General features: G+C 38.4%; 1 protein-coding gene across 7 annotated transcripts in view; it reads right to left on the reverse strand.

The window, feature by feature from the left end:
• The window catches only part of KLHL13 (kelch like family member 13), a 187690-nt gene that overhangs the window by 17183 nt on the left and 148753 nt on the right, over positions 1 to 21754 (reverse strand). For 6 of the 7 annotated variants that reach the window (XM_079911778.1, XM_079911776.1, XM_079911775.1 and 3 more), the window contains 2 exons: positions 6165 to 6297; positions 5426 to 5622 (listed from right to left, as the gene is read on the reverse strand). In XM_079911778.1, coding sequence (XP_079767904.1) covers positions 5426 to 5622; positions 6165 to 6297 — 330 coding nt within the window. Of the gene's footprint in view, positions 1 to 5425; positions 5623 to 6164; positions 6298 to 16350; positions 16829 to 21754 lie in introns of those variants that run through there. The other variant, XM_079911777.1, reaches the window with a different exon arrangement.

The raw sequence follows: 21754 nt of genomic DNA on the forward strand, positions 1-21754 counted from the left end.
CATTAATATAACATACAATGCAATTCATGTACATAATAGAATACATTACATTTTAAAATATAAAACATGAATTTAAAGCTTATTAAAAAAACCAAACTCGGGCTTCCCTGATGGCGCAGTGGTTGAGAGTCCGCCTGCCGATGCAGGGGACACGGGTTCGTGCCCCGGTCCGGGAAGATCCCACATGCCGCGGAGCGGCTGGGCCCGTGAGCCGTGGCCGCTGAGCCTGCGCGTCCGGAGCCTGTGCTCCGCAACGGGAGAGGCCACATCAGTGAGAGGCCCGCGTACCGCAAAAACAAAAAACAAAAAACAAAAAACCCAAACTCATAAGTAGAAAGAACTCTAATTTCATCTGAATATATACCCTGGCCAAAATTCAAAAGAGTCATTACAGAAGTTAAGCCAAATAATTATATTAGAGTTTTAAAGGATAGAGAAGCAAAAAAGGACAAAATTTCTCAACTGCTTATGAGAACCAATGACATTATTTTAAAAATAATCAAGTGTACATTTAAGTTTCCTTGATATAAATTACTATAAATTATTCTACTATAATCAAGCAACCTTCATGGTCATCCTAAAGGCAGTCCTAAGCATCATAATTCTCAATTGTCATTAACATCCTGGTATTCACTGCTGCAATATTAACATAATTTGATACTTTAATGACAGCTTTCAGCTGTGATTAACATAATTTGATACTTTAATGACAGCTTTCATCAGCAATCTGTGATGTTATGTTGCTGAAATTCAGTGTCTTATACAAATAAATTCCCATTTAGGAAAAAAAAAGCAAATGAGTATCTGCTTTTGTACTCTCAAAGGGAGAGCAAACACTAAGAAATTAGCTGGCAAATTTGGGGGGACTCCTCAGATATTCAGTGTACCAAATTCTCCTTAGCGCTACCTAGTTTATTAAAATGACAGCCTGACATCAAGTACAACCAATGCAGAGAGAGAAAGCACGTCCACAGAAAAAGACTGGGAAGAGATCAAACAAGCTACTTTTGGGGGTCGAGGATATAACAGGCATCTTCTCCTGGGCCTCCTTCCACAGGTGAGAACATCACAGGACACAAGGAAGGGACCTTTTGGTTAGAAGAACAAAGGGATGATAAGAAAACTAAAGCCTTTCTCTCCCAGTCTTGTCTCTCTTCGGATGATGAGTGCCATTCGAGGTGAATACTGATGGTGTGTCCAGCTTGGGGAAGCCAATTTTCTTCTTCCTTTTCACTTTGAATGCACTTCCTCTGCTGGCTGCAGTATTAGTGATCACAATGGTCTTTGGGGGCGTAAATTGGTTTAGGCCCAGGCTGAGATTCTTCTTTCCCTCCAGAGTCCCAGATGGCAGATGGGCAAGAATGGGCTGGTTAAAGTTATATGCAGGGATGATATTTAGAATATTTGAGTACCAACTAATCAGAATAGATGCTCGATCATAAACAACCGGTATCTGGGTACTACTTACTGAATATCAGCCTTAGCAATAAGGAAAACAAGACTGGTTTGGTGGGGAGGGAAACAGTTTTGATTCGTTGTAAAATTATCTATACAATTTTTTCTTTAATTTGCATTGAACCTCCCCAAAAGCATTACCTGGAAAGACGTGTTAATTAATCTTAATGGATAAATCCAATTTAGATTAAAGAAGGAATATGAAATATATGTACTATACAGGAAATTCTTACGTCAAAAGGAACATTCCCAAAGCTTCGTGCTGCTGTCATCACATTATAGCAAAAGAAGCCGTCTTTTCTAATAACTTCTGATTCCCTTCATTGTTGCCTTTTCTCCCACAAATGCACCTCCCTTGTTTTCCAAGGTCTCCCACTCTTTACCCCAGTCACCTCAATAAACGTCTCTGCACTTCATTGTGATCCCCCCAACCTGATCAGTGACAATAAATGTACAGGTGGAACCAATGATAGACCTGTATCAAGAAAAAAAATAAGCACTTTAAAAAAATGAGTTTAAAGAAAGACTACACCACGTCTAAAGCACAGGGGCAGCTTCATTCTCTGATTAAATATGCTTTTATGTAAAAAAGAAAAGGGTTTCTTGCTTACCTTCATTCTGCTCTGTTTATTCTGTATAACTAAATTTAAATTGTAATATTTCCACCTCAATTACAAATGTTCTATTTCAGCAACCTTACATTAAATTGGGCTCTACGAGCTAGCCTGTAATCCTTCATAACAGTAATAATGTGGGGAAAACGCTAGATGTTACAAATTCCAAACGGCAAACAAATGGTAAACAAAAAATTTGACCACAACCTGTTTGTAAATCAGGGAGTGGCTGCATGGGATTTAGCATGCTGTAGTTATGCAGTGTCATAAGACAAAAACTAATGTAACTTTTGTAGGTATGTAACTAAACAAAGGTAAATTTCCATTATCCCCATGATATATGACAGTAAATGTTTTTAGTTTTATAGAAAATTTTACCTACTCTGCTTTATATCCTTCACTGTCATCCTTCTGTTTTCTTTTCATGCTCCTCTTTTCTATAAGTACCAAGAAAATCACTCAGCAAGAACAAAAGTACCAGCTACTATAAACTCTAATACTAATTACAACCCTAAGATAAAAGTATTACTGCAAAGGAAGGCAAAGGTCGGAGGGGAGGGGTTCTTGTTCTATTGAGCCTGATGCTCCCTTATAGAAAACTGGCGTCTCTATCGCACCAAAGGCAAGTGGGGCTTTATTATTGGTTGTTGTGTGTGTTTTTTTTTTAAGCAATATAGAGTTGTTCATTTTATTTTTTTAATTTTAATTTTATTTATTTTTAAATTTTATTTTTAATTTATTTTTATTTTTGGCTGTGTTGGGTCTTTGTTGCTGTGCGCAGGCTTTCTCTGGTTGCGGTGAGCGGGGGCTACTCTTCGTTGCCATGCGCGGGCTTCTCATTGCAGTGGCTTCTCTTGTTGCAGAGCAGGGGCTCTAGGCGCGTGGGCTTCAGTAGTTGTGGCATGCGGGCTCAGTAGCTGTGGCACGTGAGCTCTACAGCGCAGGCTCAGTAGTTGTGGCGCACCGGCTTAACTGCTCTGCAGCATGTAGGATCTTCCCGGGCCAGGGCTCGAACCCATGTCCCCTGCATTGGCAGGTGTATTCTTTTTTTTTTTTTTTTTTTTTTGTGGTACACGGGCCTCTCACTGTTGTGGCTTCTCCCGTTGCGGAGCACAGGCTCCGGACGCGCAGGCTCAGCGGCCATGGCTCACGGGCCCAGCCGCTCCGCGGCATGAGGGATCTTCCCGGACCGGGGCACGAACCCATGTCCCCTGCATCGGCAGGCGGACTCTCAACCACTGCGCCACCAGGGAAGCCCTTAATTTTAAAAAAAGTTTTATTGTTTAGTTGATTTACAATGTTGTGTTAGTTTCAGGTATACAGCAAAGTGAATCAGTTATACATATACCCACTCTTTTTTAGATTCTTCTCCCATGTAGGTCATTACAGAGTACTGAGTAGAGTTCCCTGTGCTATACAGTAGGTCCTTATTAGTGATCTATTTTATGTATAGTAGTGTGTATCTGTCAATTATTATCATATTGAAAGTTATCATTCAAAATTAACATATAAATGCTTAGTGGATGATTTGCTGACTCACATTTTATGTACCACTGCTCCTCTTCATCCACACAAATGGTTAAGTACGGATACAAAAGAACTGTGTTCGAAGCTAATTTTTCTTTCTAGACGCTCAAACCCAAGTAGTGTTTTGGTTATATGAACTATAATCCTACTATATCATTAAAAACATAAACCTATTTCCTCAAAACATTTGGGTTAAGCACACAATCATGAGGCTGTTATATTTTAAAATTATCTAAAATAACTTAGCTTGTGGGAGAAATAAAAACAAATCTACCTTTGAAAAATATTTATATTATCTTGAAACTTTCAGTTCTTATACAGAGGAAAGGCACCCAGGGCTACTGTTTTTCCTGATTCATTTGACTGCTGAGAAGGAAAGGGGTAATAGAGTAAGCCTGAATATTTAACTAAGATATGGAATTCATGAAAGAAGGATAAAGGAAAAGTTGGATTTTATATAATCCTTAAACTAATAATCCACCAACTTTTCCCAAAAATTAGCATGGATTCTGAGAGGGAAGATTTCCAACGTACAATCACATAGACATATCCTAAGCAAACAGGATGAAAGACAAGTAAATAGTATGGTACTAAGGGAAGAGCTGTTTCCTCAAAGCTCATAGGCAAGATAGTTCTAAAACGAAGAGTGTTGGCATAAACTATAGCACAAGTAAGCTTTGTCAGGGACATGTCTCTCCTTTAGAAACGGGCTTTAGGATATCTGCAGAGACACTAGGAATGAAAAACGTAACCTTTAAGACAATACTGAGTGTTTATAAAAACGAAGAAATTTTCAAAAGGGCAAAAACATAGTTATAATAAATGCTTCAAGGAGGTTAAGGAACCAACATTTGAATTACAGGAAATTTGTCAATATTGCAAAATTACTATGATATCATCTTGAGATAAACTTGCTTTAAATAGAGTTATCTAGAACAAAATTATTTTTTAATACTGTTATTTTGACGTGTATATTTTTATAACTTCACAAATCATGCTTCACCCAGTTTGGTTCTTTTCTTTCAAACTAAGGAACTGATCACAACGAATATCTTAAGTGATAAGTACAATAGGTCAACAGTGTCTATGGTTAGTGATTAGTTCCAAGGAAATTATGGCACTGTACCTAGTTTGGCTCAGGACAACCACGTATTGCTAAGATCAGTGCAAAGCAATGTTAAGAATCGATAAGTGTAAGCATCAAGTGTTATTAATTTAAGGGTCTCAACTAAAATGAGGCACCATCCTCAGGAAGCGGGTGACTGTAAGCAGTTCACTGATTGGTGGTTGTATGTACCCTCTTTTATCTATTAAAAAAGGCTGAAAATGACTCAGTAGGTGATGTGTCTCTATAGAATCAAGACTCATATCCTTACAGATTTACACATCGATGTTACTTCTTCTCAGGATCCAACTCCCATATTTAAAGGAAGAAAAAATGACTGAGTCTATCTTAAAAGACTTCTAGAACCTCAGATTACTTTCCCACAGAATTCCATTTAAGGAACCTGTTTGTATAAAATCATTAAGGTGAATAAAACCAAATTATAATACATAACGTTAACAAACAGGTTAAGGAATATATCGTTATCAAACACTATTACTGTCTAATGTCACTTGATTACACAGAAGGCTTTTCTTAAATGATTCTATTTTGTAAAAATGCACCTGTAATATTTTCCCATCGACCTGCTTCTAGACCATAGACGACATGACACCTCTCTCTAATGGCCAGAGTTTCACGTCTATACAACAGATTCATGAGTCTACTCTAAACAGGCTATGACGGAGTCCACCGCAGGAAAAGATTTGATTTGAAAATGTCTTACCCCAGATATGAGAAATACTTTGCAGAAGTCCAAAACCGGCAGAATCTGTAGAAAACTGGCAGCTTCCAGTGTGTCTTGAAGGTTGTCCATATTAAGAGAAAGCTTTGCAGTGTAAATGAAATCAATAATTTTCCTTAAACCGACTTTGCTCACGCCATGAAGCTTAATGCACATTAAATCTTGTTCTTTCATTCCACCTTAAATAAAAAGACATTCCATTAAATGACCGTGGATAATTTAATTAAGGTCAAACTCACTTCTGCTGCTAACTAGATATGATAAAATCAGGGAAATTTTATTCTGTGCAGCATTTGTATCAGAGTCAGGTTTCTGCATATTTTATAGTTAAAAGAGAGTACTTAAAAAGGAATATCTCTATACTAATGGAGGTGGTATACGATGCAAGTGCTTCCAAAATGTTCTCCTGTCACTTCAGATCTTTTGGTGGATTAGAGACTGTATTAGTGGGGATTGTATTCATCTCTGATGGCCCATTCAGATATGTGTCTGGGAAAGCAAAGCGATGAGATAAAGGTGGACAGAAGAATAAGAAAGGTACATCCATTTTCCAGGTTAAAAAAGGGCCACCCACAACTGTACATACTGGGTGTCTATTCCTTTTGAAACTCCTCTTTCTTCTTGTAAAGACACTGACCAAAAGAACTGAATCTTCCTTTACCAATACAAGGATTTAAACACATATTTTTCATACTGTTTTAACGTTAGAAAGGCAAGCTACCTGTGAACATAGCCTTGAAGTAATCACTAGCAGAGGCCATCATGACTCTGTGCACAGGGAAGGCGTCATCTGTGTCCCCTGGCATCAGGGTCACGTCACAGAGCAACCCTTCAAGTCGGAGCTGGTCAAACCCCTACAACAAGAACATGAGATGAGCCGCTCGGCAAGGTAAAATGGGAATACAGATCTCTGTGTGCTAGAATTCTCTTGACGTATTAATGTGTGGGGAATATATTTGGAACATAAAGCCAGTAGAATAATGACTCAGAAGAAGAAAAAACTGAACAGCCTACTTGCTATGTGGCAATATATATTTAACTCACTGTAGAAAAAAGATAAAATTAAGATTAATTTGGATTAAGAACAAATAAGGAAAGAGTATATACATTCACTTATTTATATAACCATTGGCTCTCACAGTATTTTGAAAAAAAAATTACCATGTACACTTTCTTTTCCCATGTGCAGAATTAGTTCCAGTTTGTGAAGAAGGAAAGAGTTCTGGAGATGGATGGTGGTAATGGATGTACATTATGAATGTATTTAATACTGCTGAACAGTACACTTAAGAATGGTTAAGATGGTAAATTTTATGGTCTGCATATTTTATCACAATAAAAAAATGGAGAATAAAAAAAGATTTTTGCAAGATGGAGTCTGTAGTTTCAAAAACGGAAATGTACTGTTATAAAAAATCATGAAGATACTCATACAAATTACTTTTATTTATTTATTTATTTTAATATATACAGTAGGTTCTTACTAGTTAGATTTATTTATTTGTTAGTTTGTTTATTTATTTATTTATGGCTGCATTAAGTCTTCGTTGCTGCGCACGGGCTTTCTCTAGCTGCGGCGAGCGGGGGCTACTCCTCCATGCGGCGCGCGGGCTTCTCATTGCGGTGGCTTCTCTCTGTTGCAGAGCACCGGCTCTAGGTGCACGGCCTTCAGTAGTTGTGGCATGCGGGCTCAGGGGTGTGGCTCGTGGACTCAGTCTCAGTAGTTGTGGCACACGGGCTTAGTTGCTCCGCGGCACGTGGGATCTTCCCGGACCAGGGCTCAATCCCGTGTCCTCTGCATTAGCAGGAGGATTCTTAACCACTGCACCACCAGGGAAGTCCTACAAATTACTTTCTAATAATATAATGTAATATAATAATGTAATACAACAAGCACTAATAGCAAGGATTATTCTATCCCCTTCTTATTTTAATGACCCCAAATAAAACTTTTATTTAAAGTCGTGTTTCATGGATTTAAGAAGCAAAAGGCACGACATACTGAAGAATGCAGTTTCAGAAATAGTGATCCTGCACATATGTATAATATAAATCTTAGTCTAAACATCTTCTCGTCATAATTTTTAAATTGCTTTTTAAAGAAAATGTTTGAATCTACAGAACTAGAACTTCAAAGAGATAATGTGATCCAGCCACTTTCTCTCTGGAGAGAGATATAAATATTTTTACTCCAAAAATATTTATACATTATACATATACTTTAGAACAGGATTATGTATCATACTTTCCTCTCTCCAACAGTGATTGACATATGTTTTTGTTCACAAATATCAACTCTTTCACAAATGCCCCTTTTCCTTTGTAAACACAAACATTTCCCCACCCCCGCGCCCCCTCAATATTTTCCTTTCTCCATTGCTAAATCATCTCCTGTTCTTGTTATTTAGAGAAGTAGAGGTAAAAAGAGATGTCCATTTTAGGGAACTATTTTCATGGAGAAGGTAGGCAGTGGCTTTTTGAAAATTCACGTATGGAGTCTAAATTGCAGTAAGTTTAAGGGGATTGCCTTTCAAACGTAGGTGAGCATACGAGAATTGGGAAGTCCTGAATGCGACCACTGGGGCTGGGGATGGGATGGCCAAGCCACTGAGGAGGAGGGAACCATCAGGTAGAAGAGCTGAGGGACTAGGATGTTTGAATTCCCCAGTGCTTGGAACACAGTTGGCACTTAACAAATGTTCAGTTAATGCTTGACCAAACAAACCAGACTTTACCCAGAAGCCACCACTTGGTATTAAAAACAACAACAACAGGCTTCCTTGGTGGCGCAGTGGTTGAGAGTCCGCCTGGCGATGCAGGGGACATGGGTTCATGCCCCGGTCCGGGAAGATCCCACATGCCGCGGAGCGGCTGGGCCCGTGAGCCATGGCCGCTGAGCCTGCGCGTCCGGAGCCTGTGCTCCGCAACGGGAGAGGCCCCAACAGTGAGAGGCCCACGTACCGAAAACAACAACAACAACAACAACAACAACATGTAGAACTTGAATTTTGTAACAAGCTAACTAGAAACCAGGAACTTTACTTGTGAACCTACTCTCAATAATAAAATAAATTGTGCCTATAGTGCTTACTTGTGGTAAACTGTACAGGCCAAGATGAGAGAAGAGGAATTGAACCAGGGTTTGGGGGGAAAAGGTTGGCTCCCAAAGGCTTGGCTTTTTTCTCCTTCAGATAAATTTCAGGTTTAAAAATTTTAGATATATGTTTGTTGTAAAAATACAGAAGGATAAAAATAGAAAAGTAAAGTCCACCTCTTCTACTTACTAAGAGTAACTACTGTTAGCAGTTTAGTATATATACTTCCAGGCCACTTTCTACACATATACATATAGGAGTTTTTAAAGTAGGATACTACACTTACTGTTACGTATCTTTTTTTGGGGGGCGGGGGGCCCTCTGGGCCGCACAGCATGCAGGATCCTAGTTCCCCAACCAGGGATAGAACCTGCGCCCCTGCAGTGGAAGCGCGGAGTCTCAACCACTGGACCGCAAGGGAAGTCCCCTGTTACGCATTTTTTAAATTCACCTGGGCTTCCCTGGTGGCGCGGTGGTTGAGAGTCCGCCTGCCGATGCAGGGGACGTGGGTTCGTGCACTGGTCCGGGAAGATCCCACATGCCGCGGAGCGGCTGGGCCCGTGAGCCATGGCCGCTGAGTCTGCGCATCCGGAGCCTGTGCTCCGCAACGGGAGTGGCCACAACAGTGAGAGGCCCGCGTACCACAAAAACACACACACACACACAAATTCACCTGAGTGTGTAACACGGACAGCCCTCTGTCTCAGTACACACAAATCTACTTCATTCTTTTTAGTGGATGCACAGAATTTCATGGGGTATGGGGTCTACCATAATTATTCATCCATTCCTCACTTTTGGTCTCTCAACTTTTGCTATTACAAGCAATGCTGCAATGACCTTCCTTGTACATATACTTACTTGTGTGAGTAGATCTGCGGGAGGTATTCCTAGAAGTGGAATTGTTGGTTTCAACAACATATACTTTTAAAGTTTTAATAGCTACTGGCAAGTTAAAGCATATAGTTTATCTTGGGAAATTTGTCATACCTTGGGTACTGGCAAAAAAGAGAGATGTCAAGATACCCATCAGATGAAACTAGGTACAGTATGCCATCTTACTTTATTTTTATTCAGCAAATAACTTTTGAATCTTCCTCTCTCAGGTATATGTGGATAACATCTTTGAAAGGCAATCATGGCTTCTTCAGTCAAAAGCAATGATTTTATCTAATCAGTTATTTTCTTCCACTAAAAAAAAAAACCCAAAACCTTCTCGGCTCATTTGCTGGCCCTCCTGCCTTTAAAACATTCCTACAAATATTTTATACTGAGAACTGAGTAATGTCAGTAGGCTTCTTTCCTACTATTTATTATTCTTTCTTTTCCCCTTTGAAAAAAGGCATGGCTAATGTTTCCTGTATCATTACCTGTGTCATTTCTCATTTGGTCCATATTCCATTAAAACTGCTTGTTGAGGTTTCTACTCAATCTTTAAAATCTCGACAGTTCAGCTAAGACACTAGGAGCGTTTACCCTCTTCACAGATTTGATCATTTTGCTTCCATTTGCACTATCAAAAAAAAAAAATCCTCTAACCATTCTCAGTATAACCTGGCATCCCCACAGAAAGGAAGCTGAGGCTCCTAGACCACTTTTATCACATTCTGAGTATTTTCTATCCTAAGCTTAATTTATCTACCTTTGGCAAACTGTCCGCTTTTGAGAGGTTTTGCATTTGTTTCACTGCATGTGAAGTAGTTTCCCTTTCTATACATTTCATAACCTTTATTTTCAAATGCACAAATAATCCCACTATCCAATTCCATATTTGCTAATTTTATTCCTGATTATTGCTGTCCTAATCCAAATAAGATCTGTCAATTCAGACTGTTTTCATACAGACCTAAATATCTTGTTTGCATGTTGTTATCTGTACTATCCCAGCTGTGTCTAAAGAGAAAAAAAACTGAAGTTCCTCTACAACATACTTTGTCGTACAGAAGTACAGTCATTTTTCTAAACAACTTTTATACTCTAATCTTGTGAAGAATGTACACATGAAAAGAAGTGGGGCAGGGGGGACTTCCCTGGTGGTTAAGACTCTGCACCCCAAGGCAAGGGGCGCGGGTTTGATTCCTGGTCGGGGAACTAAGATCCCACATGCTGCGCAGCACGTCCAAGAAAATATAAAAATAATACAAAATTTAAAAATAAAAATAAGAAAAGGGGGGGTCATTCTCTTCCACAATTCTCATCTGCCCTCTGTACGTCTACCTTTTGCTTTCACTGTTATAATCTTTCCCCCTATTTAACTCAAGGAATATTCTTGAAGATACCTTGTACACTTAAAATGTGTCCTTTTATTATAAAATCATTTTCTTCCACCAAATTTGTACTGATTCCTCTTGCCAGAATTCTATAAACATTTTTGTCTATTTCTGCATGCTAATCCACGATATACAGATACAGCTGTGTTTTATGCAAAATTGCTCAAAGTTTCCCATTAGTCTTTTTGGAGTGTCTTTAAACTGTTTTTACTGCTTTAAACTCAACTTCTTTCTAACTCAATCCTTATCTTAGTTCTCTATTTTTCTATTTTTTTCTGAGCCTTGGGTTCTATTTATGAGGGGATTATTGTCTGTTCTCAATTTCTTTACTCTATTATTTCCCTTTCCCCCTTCTATTAACATCCCCATATCTTCTTTTTTATTTCTTCTTCACATCCTTTTAGGGAAAAAATAAGCATTAAAAAAAAGGTTCTTAAAGAAAAGGTTCTTCTCTTCTCTGTAGTAAATTTACCTCATATATCGAAACTTCAAATACTATCAAATAGAGGGAGGTACATATGTCATACTCTGAAGGACTGAAACATTTTAAATGAGTTTGATAAATTTTTAAATGGTCACGATAAAAGAGAGGAGGGTATGTACTGACATTACACACTATAATATAGAAACCTGATGAGCTACAAATAATGTATACCAAAAGTTGGTTGGATGTCAACAGCTTTCAAAATAAATAGAATGCTACTGTGGAAAAAAAGGTAGATTGACACTCTCACGTATTAAAAAGTAATCTGATAAGCACATCGTTCCACTAAATTCTGCATTGGCAGTAACTTACTAGCAGATTCTACCTAGTTTTGATCAGCGTAATTTCAAAAAGGAAGTGGAGTAAAAAGGAAATGCATCCTAAGAAGAGCAATAAAAATTATTAACTTTAAAATTGTTTTATGAACAAAGATTAAGGAACTAAAAGAAGAGAAGGTAGAGGAATAGGTTTACTCTAATCTTTAAGTAAATGTAATGTATTTGATCAAAGCAATATCACAGTCATGTTTTTATGAGACACTGTTCATTTCATTCAGAGGACAGAAAAGGAACAGATATTAATTAAAACTCTATTCTCATTATATAACACTGCTTGGAGTTTAAAAACTGCTAATGGCTTTCCATCACTGCATTATATCATTATATAAGGCTTTAAAGACTTCTCTAATCTGGCCCCAACTCAACTGTTCAACCTTATTTTTCATCATTTCCCTAAGTATGCTGACCCATTTTATCAGGTTGTTCTCCAGACTACCTCATCGGTAAAAACCCAGGCTTACTCCTTTTCCAGTACCTTTATTTATGCCAATTTATTGTGCTAAATTATGCTATTTTATTCTATTTTTCACATAGAATATCCTCCCTCCTTCAAAGCCGAGTTCAAATTTGACCTCCTATGTAAAGCTTTCTCTAACCAAATCTCTAAAAGACCTAGGCATCTGGAGTCTGTAATTAAATTTAGCATTTAATTACAGCTGACCCTTGAACAACATGGGTTTGAACTGCACAGATCCACTTACATGTGAATTTCTTTCAATAGTAAATATTGATACTACAGTACTACACGATCTGCGATTGGCTGAATCTGGAGATGCGGAACTGTGGATATGTAGGGCCGACTGCATGGAGGGCTGGCACTCCTGACCCCTGCATTGTTCAAGGGTCAATGTATAGCCCATAGATTTCTGTTTCCAGCAAAGATGAAGTAACAGGGAGTGGATTTACCTTACTTCTTGAAACAACTCAAAATCAGGCAAAATATATAAACAATAATAGTTTCAGGCTGGATGAAGGAGAAGATCTGTGAAAGAGGAGAAACAAGTTAGCGGAGCCCCATGATTGTTTATGGCCTGGAGTTTCCAGAGGTACAGGGAGTGGGAACCCAGGCGAAGCCCAGCATTTTCCCAGGGTTGAGTGTCTTAGGGCAGCTAGGTTTGTAGGGCAGAATACAAGAGGGGAGCTCTGCACAGAGAGAGGGCTGTGGAGATCTACAAACAATCTCCCCTCAAGTATATAGATGAGTACTGATGAGTGCATTTGTCTGGGAGAAAGAACCACCTAAAAGGAGCACAGGGAACACTCTTCAAGGTTCGCCAAATGCTGGAAACAGATCCTATTCAAACCACAAGACTGGTAACGTCATAATACTAGGGCTTTGGGTAAAGAACTCAAAAGGATTTGTCTCAGTACTGGGAAAAAGTTTGCTCTAGAATAAGTGTGAGGTTCCACCTCACAAAGCTTAAAAGTACATAGAAAATACGTTAATGAAAACAGAAGAACTGGGGAAGAAATCAGAAAGGAAAAGTGCCACCAAACTCATGCTGAGTCCCCACCCTACTCCCTACTTTCCCCCCCAGTGTACCCGAGCCTGGACTTAAGGCATCATATAACCTGGAGGCAGTCATCTGGGAGCAGACTGAGAAAGCTCTACTTCTGGCTGGAAGAGCAAGGAAAGGGATTCTGAAAGCTCACGGGGAGTGGAGAAAGATCCATTTCACTTTTTTCCCCTCTGTTTTCCTCTGAGCCCCAATCCCCAGGCAATTCCAAGGCACTGGTGGTGGCAACAGTGACAGCGGTAACAGTGGTGACAGCAAATTCCTAAAATTCTGAGAGGAACCTTTTCTGATCAGATGAAGTCCCAGCTTTCAGGCCAGAGGACCATAAGGAGAGCCCTACAGAACTGGGAGTACTGGGGAGATGGTGGAGATGGAGGATCAGGAAAAAGAGACCCCACAAAATTCCACACCGTGGAATACTGCTTAACAATAAAAAGGAATAGACTACTGATACACAAAACAAAGTAAATGGATCTTGAAGATATTACACAAAGTAAAAGACGCCAGTCTCAAGAGCTCACAGACTGTATGATGTCATCTACATAATATTCTCAAAAGACAAAAACACAGTGACAGAAAACAGATCAGTAGTATCCAGGGCTTAGAGGTAGGGATGAGTGTGACTACCAAGTGTAACAAGAGAGTATGTTAGGGGCTTCCCTGGTGGTGCAGTGGTTGAGAATCCGCCTGCCAATGCAGGGGACACGGGTTCGAACCCTGGTCCGGGAGGTTCCCACATGCCACGGAGCAACTAAGCCCGTGTGCCACAACTACTGAGCCTGTGCTCTAGAGTCCGTGAGCCACAACTACTGAGCCCATGAGCCACAACTACTGAGCCCGCGTGCCACAACTACTGAAGCCCACGCGCCTAGAGCATGTGCTGCACAAAGAGAGAAGCCACCGCAATGAGAAGCTGACGCACCACAATGAAGAGTAGCCCCCGTTCGCCACAACTAGAGAAAGCCCCCGCGCACAGCAACAAAGACCCAACACAGCCAAAAATAATAAATAAATAATACAATAAATAAATTTATAAAAAAAAAAAGAGAGAGTACGTTAGGATAATAGAACAGTCCTGCATCTTAATTGTGGTGATGATTACATGAAACAATATATCTGTGAAAACTCACATATGTATAGATCAATTTAAAAAAATCAGTTTTACTGTATGTTAGTTAAAAATAAAAGTAAAATGATGGCAAAAGATATGCCAAGCTAACACGAATTAAAAGAAACCTGGCATGACTATAATATCAGACAAAATAGATTTCAGAGCAAAGACTATTATCGGTCTGATGAAAGATCTCAGCTTCCTCAAGAAACTAGAAAGACCAGAGCAAATTAATTCCAAATTAAACAGGAGAATGGAAATAATAAAGATCAAAGTGGAGATGAATGAAATATAAAACAGGAAAATAGAGAAATGTTTAAAAAGCAACCAAAAAGCTGGCTCTTTGAGAAGATTCATACATCTGATAAAACTCCAGCCAGGCTGATTAGGGGGGAAAAAAATGGAGAAAATACAAATTATCAATAACAGCATTGAGAGAGGTGATATCAGTAGAGACTCTACAAACATTAAAAGGATAACAAGAAAATATGAACAACTGTATGCCTATAAATTTGACAACTCAGTTGAAATGGACAAATTCTTTGAAAGACACAAGTTGCTAATAATTACTCTAGAAGAAATAGATAAACTGAGTAGCCATATATATACTATAAAACTGAATTTTCCCTGGTTAATTCTACCTTACATTTAAGGAAGAAATAGCACCAATTCTACAAAAACAGATCCAGAAACTTAAGAGGCGGAAACATGTCCTAATTCATTCTACAAGGCCATTATTATCCTACAGAAACCAGACAAAGATAATCAAAGAAAACTAAGACCAAAGACCCTCATGACCATAGATGCAAAAATTCCTACTATATCAAATCAAAGTTAATAATATATAAAAACGATAATACATCATGAGCAAGTGGTGTTTATTCCTATAATGCATAGTTGCTTTAGCATTCAAAAATCAATTAATATAATTCACATTAATAGACTAAAAAAGAAAAATGATAAGATCATCTCAATAGGTGCAAAAACGTGTTTGACAAAATCCAACAACAATTTCGATTTGGAAAAAAACCCACAAAACTCTCAGCAAACTAGGAACAGAAAGACACTTCCTCAAATCTATACCTAACCTAACATCACACTTAATGCTGAAAGAATGAACGCATTCCCCCTAGTATTAGGACAAAGCAAGAATGTACACTCTGGGGCTTCCCTGGTGGTGCAGTGGTTGAGTCCGCCTGCTGATGCAGGGGACATGGGTTCGTGCCCCGGTCCGGGAAGATCCCACGTGCCGCGGAGCGGCTGGGCCCATGAGCCATGGCCGCTGAGCCTGCACATCCAGAGCCTGTGCTCCACAACTGGAGAGGCCACAACAGTGAGAGGCCCGCGTACCGCAAAAAAAAAAAAAAAAAAAAAAAAAGAATGTACACTCTGATCACTTCTATTCAACATTTTTCTGGAGTTTCTACCCAGTGCAATAAGGCAAGAAAAAGAAATAAGAGGCATCAGACTGGAAAGGAAGAAATAAAATTATCTTTATTTATAGGTAAAATGGTTGTCTATGTAGAAAATCCTAGAGAATCTACAAAAAAGCTTCTAGAACTAATAAGTCAGTCTTTCAAGGTTGCAAGATATAAGATGAATAATCAGTAACAAACAGTATTTTATATACTAGCAAGAGACAATCAGAAATTGAAAGTATGTATTTGAGCATATTTAACTCTTGGTTGGTATCTACTGGTCCTCTCTATCACTTAAAACATGCTAAATATCAAAACAACAAAAAAACTCATTTGAAAGAGCAGGGTAATGATACAGTAAAGTGGCCTAAAAGGAAAGGTGGTAGACTCTCTTCCAACTTATATACTAAAGATACACACTCAATTGGAAGTATTAGAATAACCTATTGTACCCTAACCTGAGTACCTGAAGAACTATCCCTAAGAAAAATTATATATTCATTTCCCTATATTCTAGGTGACATTGAGGAAACTGAAATAAAGAAATAAAAAGTATCATTTTAATAAAAACTTCAACAATCTGGATTATTCAAGTTCCTCTTTTATAAAATATAACTTATTCTAAAATCATTATGCCTTTCTTATGCTAATAATATATTTTCAAAGTTGCTTACCTTATGATCATAAAACTTTTAAATAGGGTACAGTTCATCAACATGACACGATCAGCAACCCAAACATTTACCTTAGGATAAGTATTTCATGAAGTTAGCCCACTGGAAAGCAATGCAAGTTAATTTGTATAGGCTCTTGAGAAAAGCCATTTCTTTAGCAGTCTATTACATAGATAATAACTTGAGACAATACAACCAAATCTGTCATTGACTTTACAACTAAAGTTGAACAGAGAAAATAAATAGGTAAAATGGAGGGCAGTATGGAAGAGCAATCTGATAGGTACCAATCTTAACATGAGAAAATATCCATTAGGCATCTAGACATCTGGAGCCGGGAGGCGTTTTCAAGCTTGATAGGCTGAAACATGGTACTCTACTTATGGCCTCCTTGTCCTAACAGGGATGTTTCCAAATGGCAGTTAACATTTTTTTCTCTTTGGTTCCCCCATTCACCCCCATTTTGACAGGGGAAGGGAGGAAGGGCAGGCAGGCATGAAGACACTCTGTGTAATTCTGTTATTTCTCTTAAGAATAAAATCTTTACTGTATCATTCGTGCCAAATTATCTTTTAGCCTTTAATATATCTTTTTATATTTATATTCAGTGAAAACTTAATATTTAAAGACATTAAAAAGAGAATAGATTTTAGAGCAAGATTAGAAGAAATACAAATTTACATTTAGAAAACCTGTGTTCAAGTCCTGGTTTTTGTCCCTTAGTGGGCAAGTGAATTTGGGCAAGCCTTCTAACTTTCCTGAGCTTCAGTTTCCCAATCTATAAAATGGAGATAATAATTGTTGCCTTTTGTACATCACAAAATTGTTTCACATATTAATGAGGCAAGCCTATGTGAAAGTGACTTATAAGCGCTATCCAAATTCATTTATTCCATAAACAATATCAATAAGAGCAGTAAAAAGCATTGGGTACTTCCTCTGTGCCAGGTACTGGGCTAGGCTCTTTATATGTATTATCCCTTTCAATGATAATAATAATATTAATAATAAATAACAATAATTATAATCTATTGACATTTATTAATCATTCACCATGTACCCCAGCACTAGATCACACGCAGACAGAAACAACAAATTAGACTCTAGATCTTGTGGATCTCACTGATAGGTAATATTGATGGGCTAAGAGGGGGGTAAAGCAGAAGCTGCCGACTCTGCCTAGGTTACACAAATTCCAGCTTTAAAAGGCATTGAAATTAGCTGTCAGAAGAACAGATCCATGGGAGAAACTGTTTTCAGACGTCTCACTTTGCAGAATTACCCACTGCATAACTGTAGTGGGAAGAATGTTGAGTTTAGGCCGAAACTGGAATTCCAGTTTTACCGTTTACCATTTAAGATGGATCGTTATGAATACATAGGGGTTTACCAGACCAAGAAATTTAAGTAAGGGCATTCCAGGGAGAAGGGATGAGTGCAAAGATACTTAAGTATAAAAGAATAACATATGTTTAGAGAATAATGAAAAATCAGAAGTCTTCCAGAAATTTGCCTTGACTATCTGTCCCATTAACTCTACTAAGGTAAAGCAGTAGCAAAGATCATATGGTCGAATGGATAAAGGACTGAAGATTGGCAGAGTAGTTATGGAAGACCAATAAGGGACCACAAAACTGAAGGTGCTGGGAGAAAATACTTGCAAATCATGTATCTGCTAGGGGATTTGTGTCTAGAATATATAAAGAACTCTTACCACTGAATAATACAAAGATAAATAACTCAGCTAAAAAAATGGAGAACTGACCTGAAGAGACAGTTCTCCAAAGATGATATGCAAGTGGCCATAAGCAAAAATGAAAAGATGCTCAATATCATTAGTACTCAGGGAAATACAAATCAAAACCATAAGATACCACTTCACACCTTCTAGTATGGCAATAATCAAAAAGATAGATAACACGTGTTGGCAAGAATATAGAAAAATTGGAAGCCTCATACTTTACTGATGGGAACGTAAAACACAGTCACTTGGGAAAACACCCTGGCAGTTGTTCAAAAGATTAAACACAATGATATATCACCCGACAATTCCACTCCTAGGTATACACAAAAGATAGATGAAAACATGTCCATACAGACACTCACACATGAATGTTCACAGCATGATTATTCACAATAGCCAAAAAGTGGAAACAACCCAAATGTCCATGAATGGATGAATGGATTTTTATAAAAGTGGTATACCCATACAACGGAATATTATTTAGTCATAAAAAGGAAAAAAGTACTGATGCATACTATAGTGTGGAGGAACCTTGAAAACACCATGCTAAGTAAAAGAAACCAGTCACAAAAGACCATACATTGTATAATTCCATTTACATGAAATATATAGAATAGGTAAAACTATAGAGATAAACAGTAGACTAATGATCGTCTAGGGTTAGGAAAGGGGTTGGGGGTAGATGGGGAATGACTACTAATGGATACATACAAGATGATAATATAGATGAAAATTAAAGTTGTTACTTTAAAAAAATGAAGATGCTAAGAAGGGTATGATTTGATGAATCACCGTAGTATGGGGTTTAAAAGATGTTAACAACCTGGGATAACAGGGTGAAGCCAAAGGATGGACGTTTTCCATTAGAAGTAACCACAGTTGTAGCAGTAGTAAAGGAGTGAGGGAAGTGAAATAATTCTTGACTTCACCAATTACTACTTAAGCAAACCCTGGTTAATCTTCCTTACTTGAGTAAAAGTATTTTGCACTGCTAACTCCATCATGAATTCTCCCGGAATTGGTTCAGAATTCTAGGAATTCGAGCCTATCAGGTATCAAAATTATTTCCAGGCACTTTCTTTGACAGCCTAGTTTCCAGAAGCCTATTCAGTGGAGACAGTCTGCTGGAGCAGATCAAGCCAACCAGATGGACACCTTCTTTGGCACACCCATCACTTCTGATCAACATTTCCTCTGACACCTTCCCTGTTTGGCTCAAATGGAAGGAAAATAAGTGGATATTTATTATGCACCTTACTTTCCCATAAATTGTCACATTTAATCCTCACATCCACTACACACATTACCGATAAGGAAACTGGCCCGTAGGGGATAGAGACTTTCCCAAAGTCACATAACTAGCTGGTAACTAGGATTCCACTTTTAGCCTAAACTCATGTCCTTCCCACTGTAGTTGTGCACTAGGGTATCCTTCAGAGTGAGACTTCTTTAAATAGTTTTTCCCCATGGATCTGTTCCCCTGACAGCTACTTTCAATGCCTTTTGAAGCTGGAGCTTGTGTGATTGCTAATTTTAAAACAATGATAACATTTACACATTAAACACTTCTCTAGCTTGTTCCCTTGACAACCATACACCTAAGATTAGATACCAAAAAACCCCAGTCTCTGTTAGTGCTTGGACTTAAAAAATCTCAGTTAGTGAGAACATAATTTTTAATAGACTTTTTTTTTTTTTTTTTTGCGGTACGCGGGCCTTTCACTGTTATGGCCTCTTCCGTTGCAGAGCACAGGCTCCGGACGCGCAGGCTCCGGACGCGCAGGCTCAGCGGCCATGGCTCACGGGCCCAGCCGCTCCGTGGCATGTGGGATCTTCCCGGACCGGGGCACGAACCCGTGTCCCCTGCATCGGCAGGCGGACTCTCAACCACTGCGCCACCAGGGAAGCCCTTAATAGACTTCTAAAGAGAGCATACAATGTTTTTCAATAGCAATATGGAGTGGTACCTCTACACCACCACAGAAAATATTATAACATAAAAAATCAGTTGAAGAAAGAATGAACTCTCGGGTTACTTTCACATCTCCATTCCTACCGCCAGCCTAGATCAACAAAAGCCAAGCTAAAACGTGACAGAGCTAAGGGTTCTAAGACCCAGCTACAACTGTTTGGTCACCATTATATTTTTTAAGTTAGACACAAAAATATTTCCATAGTAAAAAAAATTAAACAGTGCAGGATTACCCAGAGCAAAGTGTAAGACATCATTCACCAGCCTCCCTAATGTTTCCAGACCTTTTGCTATGCATTTACATGCATGTATATGTATACATATTGTATATTATTTCTACAAATAGACGGGATTATACAATATATATTGCCCTGTTACTTTTTTTTAAGTAGCTTTATGAAGATATAACTAACATACCATACAATATACCCATTTATTTTTTTAACTTATTATTTTATATTGGGGTATAGTTGATTCACAGTGTTGTGTAAGTTTCAGGTGTACAACAAAGTGATTCAGTTATACATATACATGTATCTATTCTTCTTTAAATTCTTTTCCCAATTAGGCTGTTACAGAATATTGAGCAGAGTTCCCTGTGCTATACATTGGGTCCTTGTTGGTTATCCATTTTAAATATAGCAGTGAGTACATGTCAATCCACCCATTTAAACTGTACAATTCGGTATATGTACAACCATCTCCACAATCAATTTTAGGATTTTTCATCACCTCAAAAAGAAACCCCGCATCCTTTAGCTATCATCCTTATATCCTCTGATTTTCTCCAATTCTGAGCAATCACTAGTCTATGTTCTGTCTCTGTACATTTCCCTATTCCGCAAATTTCGTATGAATGGAATCATAGAAAATATGCTCTTCGTGACTAGTTTCTTTCACTTAGCATAATGTTTTCCAGGTTAATCCACGTTGTAGCTTGTATCAGAAATTCATTCCCTTATAGAGCTGAATAATATTCCATTGTGTAGCTATGCCACAGCTGTCCTATTATTTTTTCATTTAATATTTCCTTTCCATTCAGTACACACAGATCTAGCTCACTCTTTTTAGTGACTGCACAGTATTACACAGTTTTGATGCAACATAATTTGAGTAACCATTTCCCTACTGATGGATATTTAAGCTACTTCCAGTGTGTCCCCATTATAACAATAACTTGTAATGTCCATATGATACATAGGGAGAAAGGGAGAGGCCATCTCTCTTGGTGTAAAAAGGACCCTGCCTCTAGAACAGTGTTTCCAAAAAGTATGCTCCCTGGACCTACAGCATCACCTGGAAACTTGTTAGAAATGCACATTTCTGGGCCCGACCCTCAGAGTTTTTGAATCAGAAACTCTGAGATGGGGCCCACTGCTCACTGTTTAACAAGCCCTTCTCCTTGTGATTCTGATATGCAATAAAATTTGAGGACCACTATTCTAAATCTCTTTGCACTGCAGTGGCTTTCATTAGTTGGTTTAAGGTAAACTTTAAAAATTAGCAGGACCACAAAAATTGGCTTTAACACATGACTATGGTCATGGATAGGGCAGAAGTATAGCGGAGGGGTAAGTGAGTTTCTATGTTTCTTTAGAGGAAGTACTTTAATATAACAAAAAACCTCTTCCTTTCATGCTTTTCCTAACTGTTTGACCCCTTATTCTCTTCCTCCCGTAATGTTGTAA

Source organism: Stenella coeruleoalba (assembly GCF_951394435.1).
Source record: "Stenella coeruleoalba genome assembly, chromosome: X".
NCBI lineage: Eukaryota > Metazoa > Chordata > Mammalia > Artiodactyla > Delphinidae > Stenella > Stenella coeruleoalba.